Source organism: Falco rusticolus, chromosome 11 (assembly GCF_015220075.1).
Source record: "Falco rusticolus isolate bFalRus1 chromosome 11, bFalRus1.pri, whole genome shotgun sequence".
In the NCBI taxonomy this organism is placed as follows: Eukaryota; Metazoa; Chordata; class Aves; order Falconiformes; family Falconidae; genus Falco; species Falco rusticolus.
Window position 1 is genome coordinate 6,078,317 of NC_051197.1, and position 13,819 is coordinate 6,092,135.

A 13,819-nucleotide genomic window follows, 5' to 3' on the forward strand; every position below is an offset into this window, starting at 1 on the left:
AGACATTCGCAGGAGTAGCAATACATTTCTGCTTTGCATTGGAGTCCCATGACAAAGAAATCTGAGAGAGGAAGGAGGGTTGTGTATAACCTGAGTTTGCTGCCTCTGCCAGCTGTCCGTTATTTCGGTGGTAGTGGATTGGGCATGGAGAGGCTTTAATGGGTTTAAAGACAGCCAGTTATTCTGTAGTATTTCTTGAAGTGTTTTTGTCTTACGCCATCTAATGTATGTTCAATTAAAGTAAAAAATTCTTCCTATTTGACAAGAAATAATGGCTTAGGTTTTGGAGGTGGTTTTCCTCTTTCGTTACTGACAGTTGTCCCTGTTTTGTTAAAGGGCTGATACAGAAGAATGGATTGCCACCATAGATGCACTACTCTCCAAAAGCATTGATGCTTGTCAGTGGTTAGTTGAATATTTCGTTGGGCCAGAGGGCCGGGAGCTTGTAAAGTAAGTACTGGTAATTCTGTCTTGGGTGGTTTGTGTCTGTGCGGATAAAGCTTCCCAATAACATGATCTGACTTACACTGATGTATTCCCAAAGAGCTGACTGTGCGCATTCTTTAAACAGACAGTCTAGATAATCACTTAGGGGTTTATTTCTAGTGTTTTCTCTAATTGTGCAGCTTTCTGAGTAATTCTGAAAATCTAATAAAATAGTGCAGCGTACATGGAGGAGGATAGAGAAGTTTAATTCTAATGGAGTGCCTTGGAATGTGTTCACATCTAGTTGCTCCTGCAAGTGGTGGGAAAGGAGAACATGGTGAAGGTGTCTGGGGTAAGTTAAATACTTACCTGACAAAGATGACAGATAAACTGGAAGTATTTTTTCTTGAAAAGCTCAAGATCAGTTAATAGTGTTTTGAAATGGTGTTCTATTGGAGTTCTGATACAGAGAGGTGTGTGTCAATGTAAAGAAAATTTTATCTTTATCTTTGTACACGTTGATTCCAGTTCTTTTTGCAGCTTCACCTTTTATCTTCCAGGACTTTCCTCCTGGAATGCAGCGTGAGAGAGGTGCGAGTTGCTGTAGCCACTATTCTTGAAAAAACCCTCGACAGTGCCTTGCTTTATCAGGAGAAGGTCAGTGTCACCTCATCACCAGTGATCCTGTGGGTTGTCTCTACCTAATGGCTCTTGCTGTGTTTGCTGACAGTGCTGTGTGATTTGTAAATTATAAACTGAAAGGGTCTTGTCTTGATCATGCTCAAAGCTCTTAGTTTACTGAATAGGTTAATGCTTGTCTGCTCACGCCCTAGGAGGTAACGTGCTGCTGTAATTCTCAGAATGTAAGTTCAAAGTATTACTTACAAACAATTCTGCCTAATTTCAGCTTGTCTTATAAACTGGTATCACATGCTCTTTTAATAGGCTAGATACAGTGTTTTCTTAAAATTTGTTATCTTTTTCTGATTCCAGAAATCAGCTTAATTTCTCACTGATTCTCCTTCTTCCCTCAGAAGCGTATAGCAGTAGTAATTGAGTTGTCTTGTTGCAAAGAGACCATAAGTATGGTTCTTCTTAGAGCTTTAATTTTCTATTAGCAAATTGTGGCAAGCAAGTTGGGAAGTAGAGCTTTGTTACGTTTTGTTTATCTTAATATTCTAAGAAAACCCAGCAGGAAATTTGTGAAAAGGTGTCAACTGTCGAATGTTTGAGATTTGACTTATTTCCCTTGGGGTAATTGAACCAAATATTTTGTATTAAGAGAACTCAGACAGAAGCGGTATCTATGTTCTGGCATGTTTCTCTAGGTTGTCAATGGGGCCTTGGACGCTTTTAAATGTCCAAGTCTGTTTAATCTGAAATAATTTTTTTGCAACAAATTTCAATATTTGGCGCAACAGAGTGCGGGGTGGGGTGGGGGGTGTGCAGGCTGTTTCTATCCCGTTTCTGGAATCTGTCTGTTATTTTTCATCTAGTGTCGTGGAGGGAGGATACTAATGTTGCATAGGCTTCTGTTAATGTTTGTCATATTTAGAGCTTTAAGGAAAGATTTCTACAGGGTCCTACAAGCTGAATACAGTAGCAGGGAGATGAACATTTACAGTGTCATTTGATTTTTGGTTACTTCCTCTTGGCTGTTAGTTGCTATCTATTAACCGAGATGTAATAAATTACATACCAGTGTGTATACCCTTAGTGTGCTTTGCAAACTAAACACTACCATTGCTTTTTGCATAGCTGAGTGTGATAGCATACTAACATGAGACCTTGAGTGGCAGTTTACTTCTAATCTGGTTTGTTTTGCATTACTATGGTGACTGGAACATTTGAACATCCGTTCAGCCTGAGGAGTAATTTGAATTGCTTTAAATAGATTGCAAACTTACGTAACTGCTGAGTCCTCTTTGAGCAAGTTACATGTTAATGCTTTCATTACTTCCATGTTGCACATATGCAGCATATGTGGGAGCAACATGGGAGAGCTGCAGTCCTGTGTTAGCTACTGGTAGTCATCACAGCAAGCGTATCTGACCACACGTGCAATTTTGTTAACCATACCTTAACTCTGATATGTGAAACACTTGTTTTTAAAGCAGTAGCCAACTCTTTACATTCAAATTAATAATTTTTTCACAGTTAAAAATGCTACATCAATTACTGGAGGTGCTACTTGCTCTGCTGGATAAAGATGTACCTGAAAACTGTAAAAACTGTGCTCAGTACTTTTTGCTATTCAATAACTTTGTACAGAAGGTAAGAAAATGCTGGTTTTTCATGCTATTTTAACTTTGAAGGACAATAATAAAGCAGCTAGTCATCTATATTCATAAGAGGTTTAAGTGGCACATTAAAACTCTTCCAGAACTTTTATTAGAGTATTCTTTTTTTCTGTTTTTGAAAAGTAGATGTCCTTAAACACTAGATTAGGACAAAATCACACAAAAATATACCGGCAAAGTATACCAATTGAAGATGTAATTTCCAGAAGTCTGAATATTGGGGTTCTGTTATGGGGGGGATGTTCTTGGTTGTTCTTAAAAAAATAAAATATATATATTCAGTGTTCAGGATTTTTGACCTATAGGAAGCAGAATGACTGACTGGACTGGACTGTTCACCTCAGTATGATTTCTCTTTATTCCCCTATTCTTTATTCTTTTCATTAATATGACACTTACTTAGCATATGCTGATTCTCGGCTGGTTTATAAAGTGTGCTCTGTATAACAAAACAGCTTTGAGAGGTGTTTCTTATTGATCTGTGTGATGAATTTTTATATTTTTTTAGCCCATGCATTTTACTTTTGTTCCCTAGAGCATTGATTCTCTGTCTGCACAGGAATGTAACTTCTTATTGTTGTCTAAACAGCAGGGTATAAGGGCTAGCAGTCTCCTTCTCAGACACTCTGCTTTGAGGCACATGATCAACTTTATCCTTGGCCCCAATCGGCAGAGTAATCAGGTGAAGTATACATAGCATGCATTGTGCTGTAGTTTGTCTATCTCCATGTTTTTAGTGATGCTTAAATTACGGACAGGTACTTTTCAAGTGGTAGGATAATAATCCTTGGCTTATTCTGTAAACTTCATGCAAGTCTTAGTCTACTTATGTGTAGTTAGCATGGAAATAGCTATTTTGCCAGAAGAGAGCATTGTGGTTTTGTTAATAACAAAATTTTCATCAGCTTCAAGGTATTAGAATGTGGTGGTGGACAGTTAAGGACATTGCTTTGGTTTGACTTAACAGAAGTTGACTAAGTCAACCAATCAAAAGTTAATTAAATCTCTCCTTTGGGTCAAGCAGAATCGCAGGTGGAGTTCAGCACAAGCACGTGAGTTTGGATATCTTCACAATACTGTAGCACTACTTGTTTTGCACTCTGACGTCTCCTCACAAAGAAATGTTGGTAAGAATTGCGTTTTTGCTTTTGGGTGACTACGTTTCAGTTACTTTGACTGGGAGTAACTTTGAATTGAAGTCAATAATGGTTAATGTATGTTTGGTTATTTTTTATTTTGCTGTAAATGTACTAAGAGGCTGTGGCAAGCAGATAGTATTACAGGTACTTGGCAAGGGGGGTGGGTAGAAATGTTGATATTAACATTGTGTCTTCCTCCCCCGCCCCCCATATGCCTAGAAGATCTTTCCTCATGTGAATCAAGCTGTGTCAGGCTGTACTTTGCTTAGATCTGTTATGCCTTTTGCTAGTCTGAAGGGGAGTATTTAGACTGATGTACTGAATAACAAGCAATTAAATACTCTCCCAGATATTTCTTACAAGAGGCAGAAATATCCAAATAAAGATAATAAAGGAATAAGTTCAGAACTTCAGTTTCCTGAAGGAGCAACTTTAAGTCATCTTTTTAAAAGAATACCTTGATTTCTGTCTAGGGTTAAAAGTTTCTGAAGTTGGAGGCAGTTAAAAGTCACAAAGTAAAAGAATTATAAACATTCTGAATATGATGAATGTGCAACAGTGACTGGGAGTGAAACTAAAGCTCAAAATACTGATAGTAAATATGAACATTTTGCTTTGTCCTTGCAGTTCCTTTGCCTATGTTATCACTAAAGTAAAGGACACTTCAGTGTGCAAAAGATTGTTACTGGGAGTGGTACCATACGAGCTATAAGCTAGTTGGGATGAGTGTCTTTAGAGATTACATGGTGCCAAATGAGCAGCAGTGTCTTCAAGGTGTGTAGAACAAACTCATTTATTAGTGGATTGTTTTTGTATTTGCTGTTGTAGCTCCTGGTCTCTTTAAGCAGCGTCCACCTCTAAGCATCACTGCTTCAGGTCCGCTTTTGACACTCCATGAAGAAGTGGAAGCCTTGTTATTCCTGTCTGAGGGAAAACCCTACTTAATGGAGGTATCTTCTAAATTCTGCCCTGCTTGAACGTAAAAGCTGGTCTGATGTCATTTCTTTGAAGTATCCTTGTACCAGAAACACTGAATGTTAAAAAGCAGCTGGGGAGTATGCGATTACTGTTTTCAGCCTAAGCAAGAAGGCACTTTTGGTTTATTCTAGTATATCTCTAAACTTAGGGGTCCGGTTTGAGAGTTTACAAAGTTGGCAAAGGCAGCTGAACACATTTGGCAAGTGCCTGTGCAGTCAGTTACCATGTCAGCTGGAGGTGTGCCAACTTGAATTGCTCTGACTTAATGGTTCATGCTTGACCAGACCCTTGGAGGTGGGCAGCAGGAGCTGAATGGAGTGCTGTGAGGGCAAGGGTTCAGCTCACTGAGCCATGCAGGTGGCGGGGGAAGAAGCTGCACCCTTCCTGGAAAAGACTTAACACTTTATTACAAACTTACTTAAAAATAATTGTATGGCTGTGTGTGAAATTGTTTGCACTTTTCCATTAGGTGATGTATGCGTTACGAGAGCTAACTGGATCTCTGTCAGTTCTCATTGAGATGGTGGTGTACTGCTGCTTTTGTAATGAGCACTTTTCCTTTACTGTGCTACACTTCATCAAGGTACAGAGATAATCAAGATAAGATATTTGCATAGGTGTTTCTGCTAGGCTTTGGTCATACTGTGTGTTGTGGGTTATAATGGCACTGGGATCTGCAGAGCAATCAGTACAGTTTGTGGGATTTGCAGGGGAGTGTTGGTGGGTTTGGGGGGTTTTCTAGGCTTTTACTATTTAAAACAACAAATTCTCAAAAATCTCTAAAGCTGTCTTGTAATTCTTTGCATCATCAGCATATTTTACTATCTGAGTAACTTTGTGTTTCTTACATTCAGACTCAGCTGGAAACTGCTCCACCTCATGAACTGAAAAACATATTCCAGTTACTCCATGAGATACTGGTAGGTGAAGGGTAAAGACTTGTACAGGATAGGTTTTGTATCGATGCATAACAAAAAGGTCAGGATGCACTGGTAACATCAACATCCATGTATCTTTTAATCCTTCAGTTTGGAGTTTTCATTACTTTTTAAATTACTGTCTTGATAATCTGGTAATATATGAAACCTCACGTTTCATTTGTTTTTCATGTTGAGGTGGTTAAAAACATTCTTTAGAATAGATTCAGGTATCACACACAACTTACACTGATCTTTTTCTTTCCTAACAGGTTATTGAAGACCCATTACAAGTGGAGCGCATCAAATTTGCCTTTGAAACTGAAAATGGATTAATAGGCAAGTAAGCCAGTGGGTGAACACTCCTGTCTCCTACTGACCCTTATGTTGACAGTGGTTCATACCATGTCCTAGTTTCTAATCCTTCTAAACTGTTTTACTTCTCAGGGAAAACAACTTGACACATTTCATTTAGCCACCACCACCTCAGAAAACGCTCTAAGGAAATCCAAAATAAGCATTAAAATACTATAGTAAGGGCAAACTGGAAAGGAATTTAACTGGGAAAAATTCATTATCTCCCACAACAGCAGTCAGGAACCCAGAGAAGAGTAGTACTTACATACTTAAAAAGTGACATTAAGGAACCTTAACCAAGAGGTTGGGCAAGAGAACTAATTCTTTTAAATAAGAAGCAGATCAGGAAGTATGGAGGAGGAAGGGGGTGATTAACATAACAGAGTAGCTCTATGAATCCTGTAACCTTAAAAATCAGTTTTTATTTCCTACATATCTCAAGGAATTGCCAATCTTTTTGTTTTGTAAGCATCCTAATTACCATTGAAAGAAACTGGTTCAGCATGGAAGGATGCTAATACTACTAATTGCAGGACAGCCTCTTAATCTGACAGGTGGCTCCGATTGTTGCTGCTCATACAAAGTATTGTCTCTCCATTTGATACAGAAACTTTACTGAAGTGAAGTTACTGAAGCATTCAGAAGCAACAGAAAAGTCCCAGAAGTGATGAGAGCTACATATGAATCAGGAGAAGGGGTTTTGCGTGCAAGAGATACGTGGGGTAGCCACATGGTGCTCAAAGAGCACCTCTGATGAGTTAGTGCAGCTTGAGCATGTCTTTCATAGCTGTTTGGATGAGAAGCTGCTTCAGATTGTGGCTTTCACCTTAAGTTATTTTAGATTCTGTTCTGTTTCCTTCTGTGAGAAGGAAGCTTTGTTCTTTTTTTCTCTTTTATACTTCAGTGCTCTTCTGTTTGGTAGTTCCCATGTATGACTGATAGAGGAAAAGATAACATGCGGCAGTGTAAGGGAATAACTGAGTGGTTTCTTTATTTTTCTGGGTAAATTGTTCCCACTTGGACCAATTCTGTTCTGTAATGTGGGCCATACGTGACCTTTTTTCCTCTACAGAAGAGGTGTAATTATCCAATTGGATTTTTACGTTGAAGGCTTCAAGAACTGCTGTGAGCTTTGGGAGTGAAAGTTGTAGTTTTACCTTGGAGTTCCCTTGCAACAGCACTGAACAGCACCCAGTCTCACTGCACGTGGACCATGGTGTATCCATCGCATCGGCTTAGTTTTACTCCAAGAAAAGAAATCAGCAAATAGTAGTTTTCTGTGGCCCTCAGTAGGTTGTTTGTGCATAATTTGCAGTACATCAAGTGCTGTGATTTTAATAATCTGTGTTTTGACAGTAGTAAAACTGGCAATCTGTAGTTCCCTAGTACTTATTTACCAACTTCAGATGTTTCACTACAGTGTTCTTAGCTGACTGCTATGGACAGAGCAACTTTTGAGTAGCAGATCTGTTTGTGGCAGCTCTGTGGAAATCTTTGTGCTTCTCCTCAGTCAAAGAATTTTGTTAAAAGATGTGGGAATTCACGGTATAGAAAACTTCCTGGTAAGAATGGCCTGGGGTTTTGCCCAAATCTCCCATAGAAGAGTTTCATGGCTGTTGAATTCTGCTATGCTTGTTTGTGTGAAGAAGCTTTAAACATTCTTCCAGCTTTGCAAATTTGATCCAGGTGGAAACTGGTGATCTGGTCCGTTTACAGGGGTTTCAGACATTTTTTTTTTTCCCCTTCAGATAGATGTAACCATAGCAATTATCTAACATAGACTGGATTATAGGGGAAGAGTAACTGCATTAGGAGAGGACTGTTTAAAATTCAGGTACCACATTTGAAAGAATTACTGCCTTTTCACTTTGATCTATTTTTAATCCAATAGAGTTGTGGAAGTACTCAAAACTGCCAGCAAGCAGTACAGCACTGTGATTAACACAAATACTCATGCGTTTAACATCTGTAGAAATAACTTCTACCACCTAACTGGAAATTTTGGCTTCATCTTTATGTTTTCAAACTGGCTGGTACGCAGAAATCTGAATTATGTTTTTTGCTCCCACGTGTTTCTCCTGCAGCCTTGATGCACCACAGCAACCATGTGGACAGCAGCCGTTGTTACCAGTGTGTCAAGTTCCTTGTTACCTTGGCTCAGAAGTGAGTGATATGGGTTTCAGAGTGTAACCCCATCCCTACCTTAGGCCCCTCTGTGACTCTTTAGGCTGCTATTCTTTCAACTTTTGGTCAGCTTTATCTTTTGTTACTGTGATACAAGTGGTGCTCAAAGATCTTCAAAGTACATGGGTCAGTATGAAGTGAAATCTTTACTGATTAGTACCCAAGACAGATTTCTCGCTTAACAACTGATAATTGCTCTATATAAAGCTACATTCTGTAGAGCAGGAGCCTGGCATTAAGACAGAGATAAACTTACAGAAACTGTCCCAGATTTGTGAAATATTGTAATTCCTACATTCTCTTTGTTTAGAACTTGATGTATGTCCCGATTAAAGCATAGTTCTGAAATACGTGAATCTGTGTGGTAGACTGCTTTGTGTAAACTTTACTAGGTATTACTGCTCTTGCTAATTGAATTAATAGCAGGGCTGTACAGTTCTAGTCAGTGTTTGCAGTGATAACAGTGCTTGCAGAGGGCAGCAGCACAGAGAAGACACCTTGGATTATTTTTTTTGTTTGCCAGAATGCCTTGTTTGTGACTAATGATTATCATTTCAATTTCTGAGGTGCCCTACTGCGAAAGATTATTTCAAGGAGAATTCCCACCACTGGAGTTGGGCTGTGCAGTGGCTACAGAAAAAGGTAAATCTGGTTGTGACTTCGTGGAGAAACTACCACTTGTTTACAGTGAGAATTATGAAGTCTCTGTCCTCTATATGGCTCTCTGAGATGACTCTAAACACAAAATACAAGCTACTTCATTTTTGACAAGGACAGTTTGGATGCAGCTAAATCTGATGCATGCAAGAACTTCAGTAGCCCCACGTGTTTCAGGCATAGATTGTGTGTACAGTGAGTAAAACCAAGTGTGAATGATCGTAGTGATTATTCCTTGCCATATGGGAAGCTTTCAGTGCCACTGTATTTTGTGTTGGAAGGTTTCACTTTTTTAAAAAAGCAGTTTTTCCTTTGCCTGTGTGTTGATGCGAGAGAATGTGTAAATGAGTGGATTCCTTACAGAATCGTTGCAGCTTTGCATAAAACATAGCTGTTGACAGATAACAGCTTTTTCCTCCCACGTGTTGTTTTTGTTCTTCCCTCTAAACTTAACATAGGTTGGACAACACATCTTTATTAAAAACCCAAGGACACTTGGAAAACTTAAAGCTCTGCAGAATTGGCCCAGCTTTGCCTCCAGTCGAGCAGGGCCATGCTTGGTCTCACAGCACTGCACGTACAACACGATAGTATGCCAGCTCCAGGCTGCCTTTCTTTCCTGACAGCTGCTGCCAGGCAGATGTCAGATGCGTAAACTAGTACTGTGCTGAATGCTGGAAGCAGAATTAGTGGGACGCTTGCAGTGCAGCTGGCACAACTTGTTGCCACTCTTCTCTTGAAACACAGCAAACTGACAGGTCTGGATAGTCCTGCTGTACCCATTTTTCCTTTCTACTGGCTCATGTAAACCCTGGCTCCACCGCTCTTCAGCTGGCATCCAGTAACTTGCACACATACATGTGTGCACACACATACCAGGTAAATGGAGCTGGTTGCTGGTTTTCAACTGAGGGCAATAGCCTCTCTGTTTTGGCAGCATTAAAAGTGCATGCTTCTCTGTACCCCGGATCTCTGCCTCATTGGCAGAGGATGCAGGGAGTGTGTTCCAGACTTGTTAGTTCACCTACCATCAGAAATGGACAAGGCTTTACAGATGTAAAACTCATACAGCAATTTTGTGGCTTTCTTGGCTGTTTACGCAGATGTCCGAACATTACTGGGCTCCACAGAGTAACGTATCCAATGAAACATCAACTGCAAAAACATTCCAGCGCACTATTTCAGCACAGGTATGTGTCAGCCTTGGGAGACAACGTTAAACTTGCTTCATTTCCTTTTCTGCTTTTCAGGTAGCATCTTTAGTTTTGGCAACTTTAGCATATTCCAGTCCATTTAAGACCGTTCTTCCTTGAGAAGCCTAGACGCTGTGGTTGTTCCCGAAATAACTAACCCTTGCATGACATTAGTCAATAGCTCACAGCTATCTGTGGTGACTCAGCTATCTCACTACAGCAGTTATATTGTTTCAGAATCACCTTTAAAAAAAATAATAAATACATATATATAAAAAATAAAAATAAATAAAGGTATTGCTGTGGCCCCTGACACTCTCTTGGACTGTTTCCAACTCAGGACACGCTGGCCTATGCCACAGCCTTGCTGAATGAGAAAGATCAGTCTGGAAGCAGTAACGGGTCAGAAAGTAGTCCAGCCAACGAGAATGGAGAGAGACATCTGCAACAGGTAACAATAAAATTAGGGCATGGTTATCTTCTGTTGCGTTGCTCTGTTAGACAACGTGTTCCTGGGGCTCGGGTCAGAATGGTCACTGCATGTGGACATGGTAGTTGTGCGCCTCCACTGAAGTAATGTGCCTTATCTTTCTCTCCCAATCCCTTGTGTATATTGGAAGGGCTCAGAGTCTCCTATGATGATCGGTGAGCCTAAAAGTGACCTTGATGATGTTGACCCGTAGAGGATACCTATGAACACAAGAACAGATCAACTCAAATATTTAATGCCTGGTACCTACTGAAACTGGAGTCCCGTTGCTTATACCATTAGAAGAGTCTGGAAGAGGAGTGGCTTTACAGGATCAGAGGCAATGCTGGAGGAGGTTGTTCCCCTGAGAGCTAAAAGCATTTTTAACCACGAAGGCTTCAGATCAATACATGCTCTAGAAAACTGCATCTTCACCTGCAGTAGCTTATGACAGTCCAGACACCCGAAAACAGTTTGACAAGAAGATTTTATCAAATACACAAACGCTAGTGGTTGAATTTTTATGTGAACATTAAATGAGTGAATGTAAAACTGTTGCTTTTCTGTGATGCTGCAAAAAAATTCTGTTGGTTTTTATACAGGAAAAGAAAACAAAAACAGACTGTCCTTATGTATGGAGGGCAAATTTTTAATCTTTCTGATAATATTGAATAGAAATATTCAAATTTCTGTAAAGATGTGTGATGACTTACATTTCATTGTAAAATATTAGTTAAAGAATGGGTTTACATAAGGACTTCTGTATTTAATATGTCTCCCTGTTATTTTGTAAAGCTCTTTATGAGAAGGATCAGCAAGATTGCTCTGTAAAGAGAGTGATTCCTTACAGAATGGTTTGGTCAAGGAGCTCTGGAATGGGTAGTCTTTTCTGGTACCCTTCTGAAAGCCACAGACAATTGGGAAGGGCAATAAAAGAAAAGCTTTGTTCTCTAGCGTTTGTTAATAAAGGATGTTGGTGAATTTAAAAAAAAAAGTTAATGAGTAGTTTAAAAGAAAAAAGCACTTTACGATGAAATTCTGTTGCAGTTTTACTCATTAAATTTTTTTTAACCTTTGGAGACATATTGAATAAAATGTAGTCTCAATCATGTGATCTGCAATCACTTGCTTGTGCTTTGAAATTACTGAGAAAGTTGGTATTGGTTGTATATGATGAATAATTCCTTGACTGAGTTGGGGACACTGTTGTGCAGATTTTATAGCAATTTTAACACAGGGAAAGAATGATTTGGCTTTGTTTGTATTTTCACTTGACCAGGCAACATTTAAAATATCACAGCTCTTTTGATTTGCTCATAAACAACTAGAAACCAGTTGGGATGATTTGAGCACAGTTTTGTTTTCCACGTCAAGTGCAGTTCAGTGATTTCTGGCTCTGGATACAAGCTTCTTTGTGCCAACTGACTCTTCATCTTCTGTACATTTTGCGTTTGTCACATTTTCTGCACTGCTTTTTGCCTTTATTTATGGATTCTGCCTTACTTTAAAAAAATTATATAAACAAACATGCACAGAAATGGGGGACATCTTTAAGGAGTGCCTGGGTACCTCCAGAATAGATAAATTTGCCAAGTTAAAGGCACAACCAGCCAAAAAGTGCCTTTTTTTTTTTTTCTTTTTACATACTGTTGCGGAAACAAGAAGCAGCAGACAGCTTTTCACTGTTGTGCACTAATATTGAAATTAACCAGTCATTTCACTGTTGGAAGTAGACATCCGATCTGATTTCAGCTGTACAGCTTTGTAACTTATTGCAGGTTAAGAGAGCCGTTGTCATAAATTGCGTGTGCAAAGAAGTAAGGGTGGCATTGTAGTGAATCTCTCACTTGCTTTTCCAAACGATGTCTTCATAGACACATGGCAGAGTTAGCATTTTATAAATGTTTCTGATAATGTGCTGGGACATTTTAAATGTGATGTTTTAAATTAATTTTGACTAAATCGCTTCTTACAGATACCCCTTCTTCCTTCCCCCATCCCTAATACTTTGTTAATGGGTCATAAATCATCACAAGAAGTCAGTACACAGCGGTGATGGTGACGGAAGAAGCTGGTAATGTTCCTATGGGTTGGCACCACTTGTCACTTCAGGTTCCTGTTATTTCCTATGGAAACAATGTCCTCGATTACCGGAGGCCCAGAGAAGCATTGATAAGAAAATTGCATCAGGATGGCTCATCACCACTGTATACTTGAAACCAATACAAGCTTTTTCATGATTCTGCTCACGCTTGTACAAAGTCAATGGTTATAATTTGCAATAAGATGATACTTGGTCAATTATTTTTGTTTCCAGCTGCTGTCATTTGAACCTGCTGAAGATTATTTTTTGGAAAATAGAGTTCAACAAAACTAGTTTTTGTGTAAATTGTGATGCATTTCTATGTTGTAATTTTTACTGCCAATCTTTTTGGATGAAAATGTTTTTATACAGCTTACAAAATGTTCAGTGAGGAGCAGCCGCAGCCTGCCTGTGAGCATTCGGGGAGATATTGTCCGATTAATACATAGACATTTGGCACTGGAAAAATGGGCAGTCTTGATGAACAGTCTCGGGATTCCTGGTCAATGGAATAAAGTTATTCCTTTCACAGAAAACTAGTGTAATCTTTAGACTGCGCATACGTGGCTACGCTGTTGTCTTGTTGATCCTCTTATCTTGAAACTTCTTAGGCCAGTCCTGCAGCTGATAAGCTCAGAGAGGTTGCCCTGATTGCCATTTTGGCTCCTGTCCAGAGTAAATCAAAGCAGCTGAACGGCCCCTGGAGCTGCACCACTGTATATCCTTATGCCATGGCACCTTCTGGTGCACTGTCAGATCTGTATCTGTGTGCAGTTTCTTTGCCTCACCTTCTTAGCAGAATGATATACCCTGGATACGCTTGCAGTCATGGATTAGACCGACTTCTGTGTGTCAGCAAGATTTGCAGGTGATCTGGACTTGGATAAATACTGCTTTTTCGGTTGGTGCAAGATGCAGAAGGCTGGACATGCAGCAGTGCCACGGTGCTGGTATTCCCCTCCTCACCTGCCTGCTGCCTTCATAAGCAGAACTAGGAGCTGCAGACAGGGCTGCTGGCCCCGCTCTTCCTTCCTGACGTGGGTGCCTTTGTCCTCCACGATAAGGACAAAGACTTCCGCATTTCAAGCATGACCCAGCCTGTGCTCTCCTCCGGCA

The 13,819-nt window shown here is 39.7% G+C and overlaps 1 protein-coding gene across 1 annotated transcript in view; it reads left to right on the plus strand.

Annotated features, from left to right (window-relative positions):
* USP24 (ubiquitin specific peptidase 24) overlaps positions 1–13,239 on the plus strand; it is a 65,850-nt gene extending 52,611 nt beyond the window's left edge. The window contains exons 55-68 of the mRNA XM_037403649.1: positions 337–450; positions 987–1,083; positions 2,584–2,700; positions 3,316–3,408; positions 3,751–3,853; positions 4,694–4,815; positions 5,313–5,426; positions 5,698–5,763; positions 6,033–6,099; positions 8,202–8,280; positions 8,868–8,943; positions 10,062–10,148; positions 10,492–10,602; positions 10,772–13,239. Coding sequence (XP_037259546.1) covers positions 337–450; positions 987–1,083; positions 2,584–2,700; positions 3,316–3,408; positions 3,751–3,853; positions 4,694–4,815; positions 5,313–5,426; positions 5,698–5,763; positions 6,033–6,099; positions 8,202–8,280; positions 8,868–8,943; positions 10,062–10,148; positions 10,492–10,602; positions 10,772–10,834 — 1,309 coding nt within the window. The 3' untranslated portion in view covers positions 10,835–13,239. The remainder of the gene's footprint in view (positions 1–336; positions 451–986; positions 1,084–2,583; positions 2,701–3,315; positions 3,409–3,750; positions 3,854–4,693; positions 4,816–5,312; positions 5,427–5,697; positions 5,764–6,032; positions 6,100–8,201; positions 8,281–8,867; positions 8,944–10,061; positions 10,149–10,491; positions 10,603–10,771) is intronic.
* The last annotated feature ends 580 nt before the right edge of the window (positions 13,240–13,819 follow it).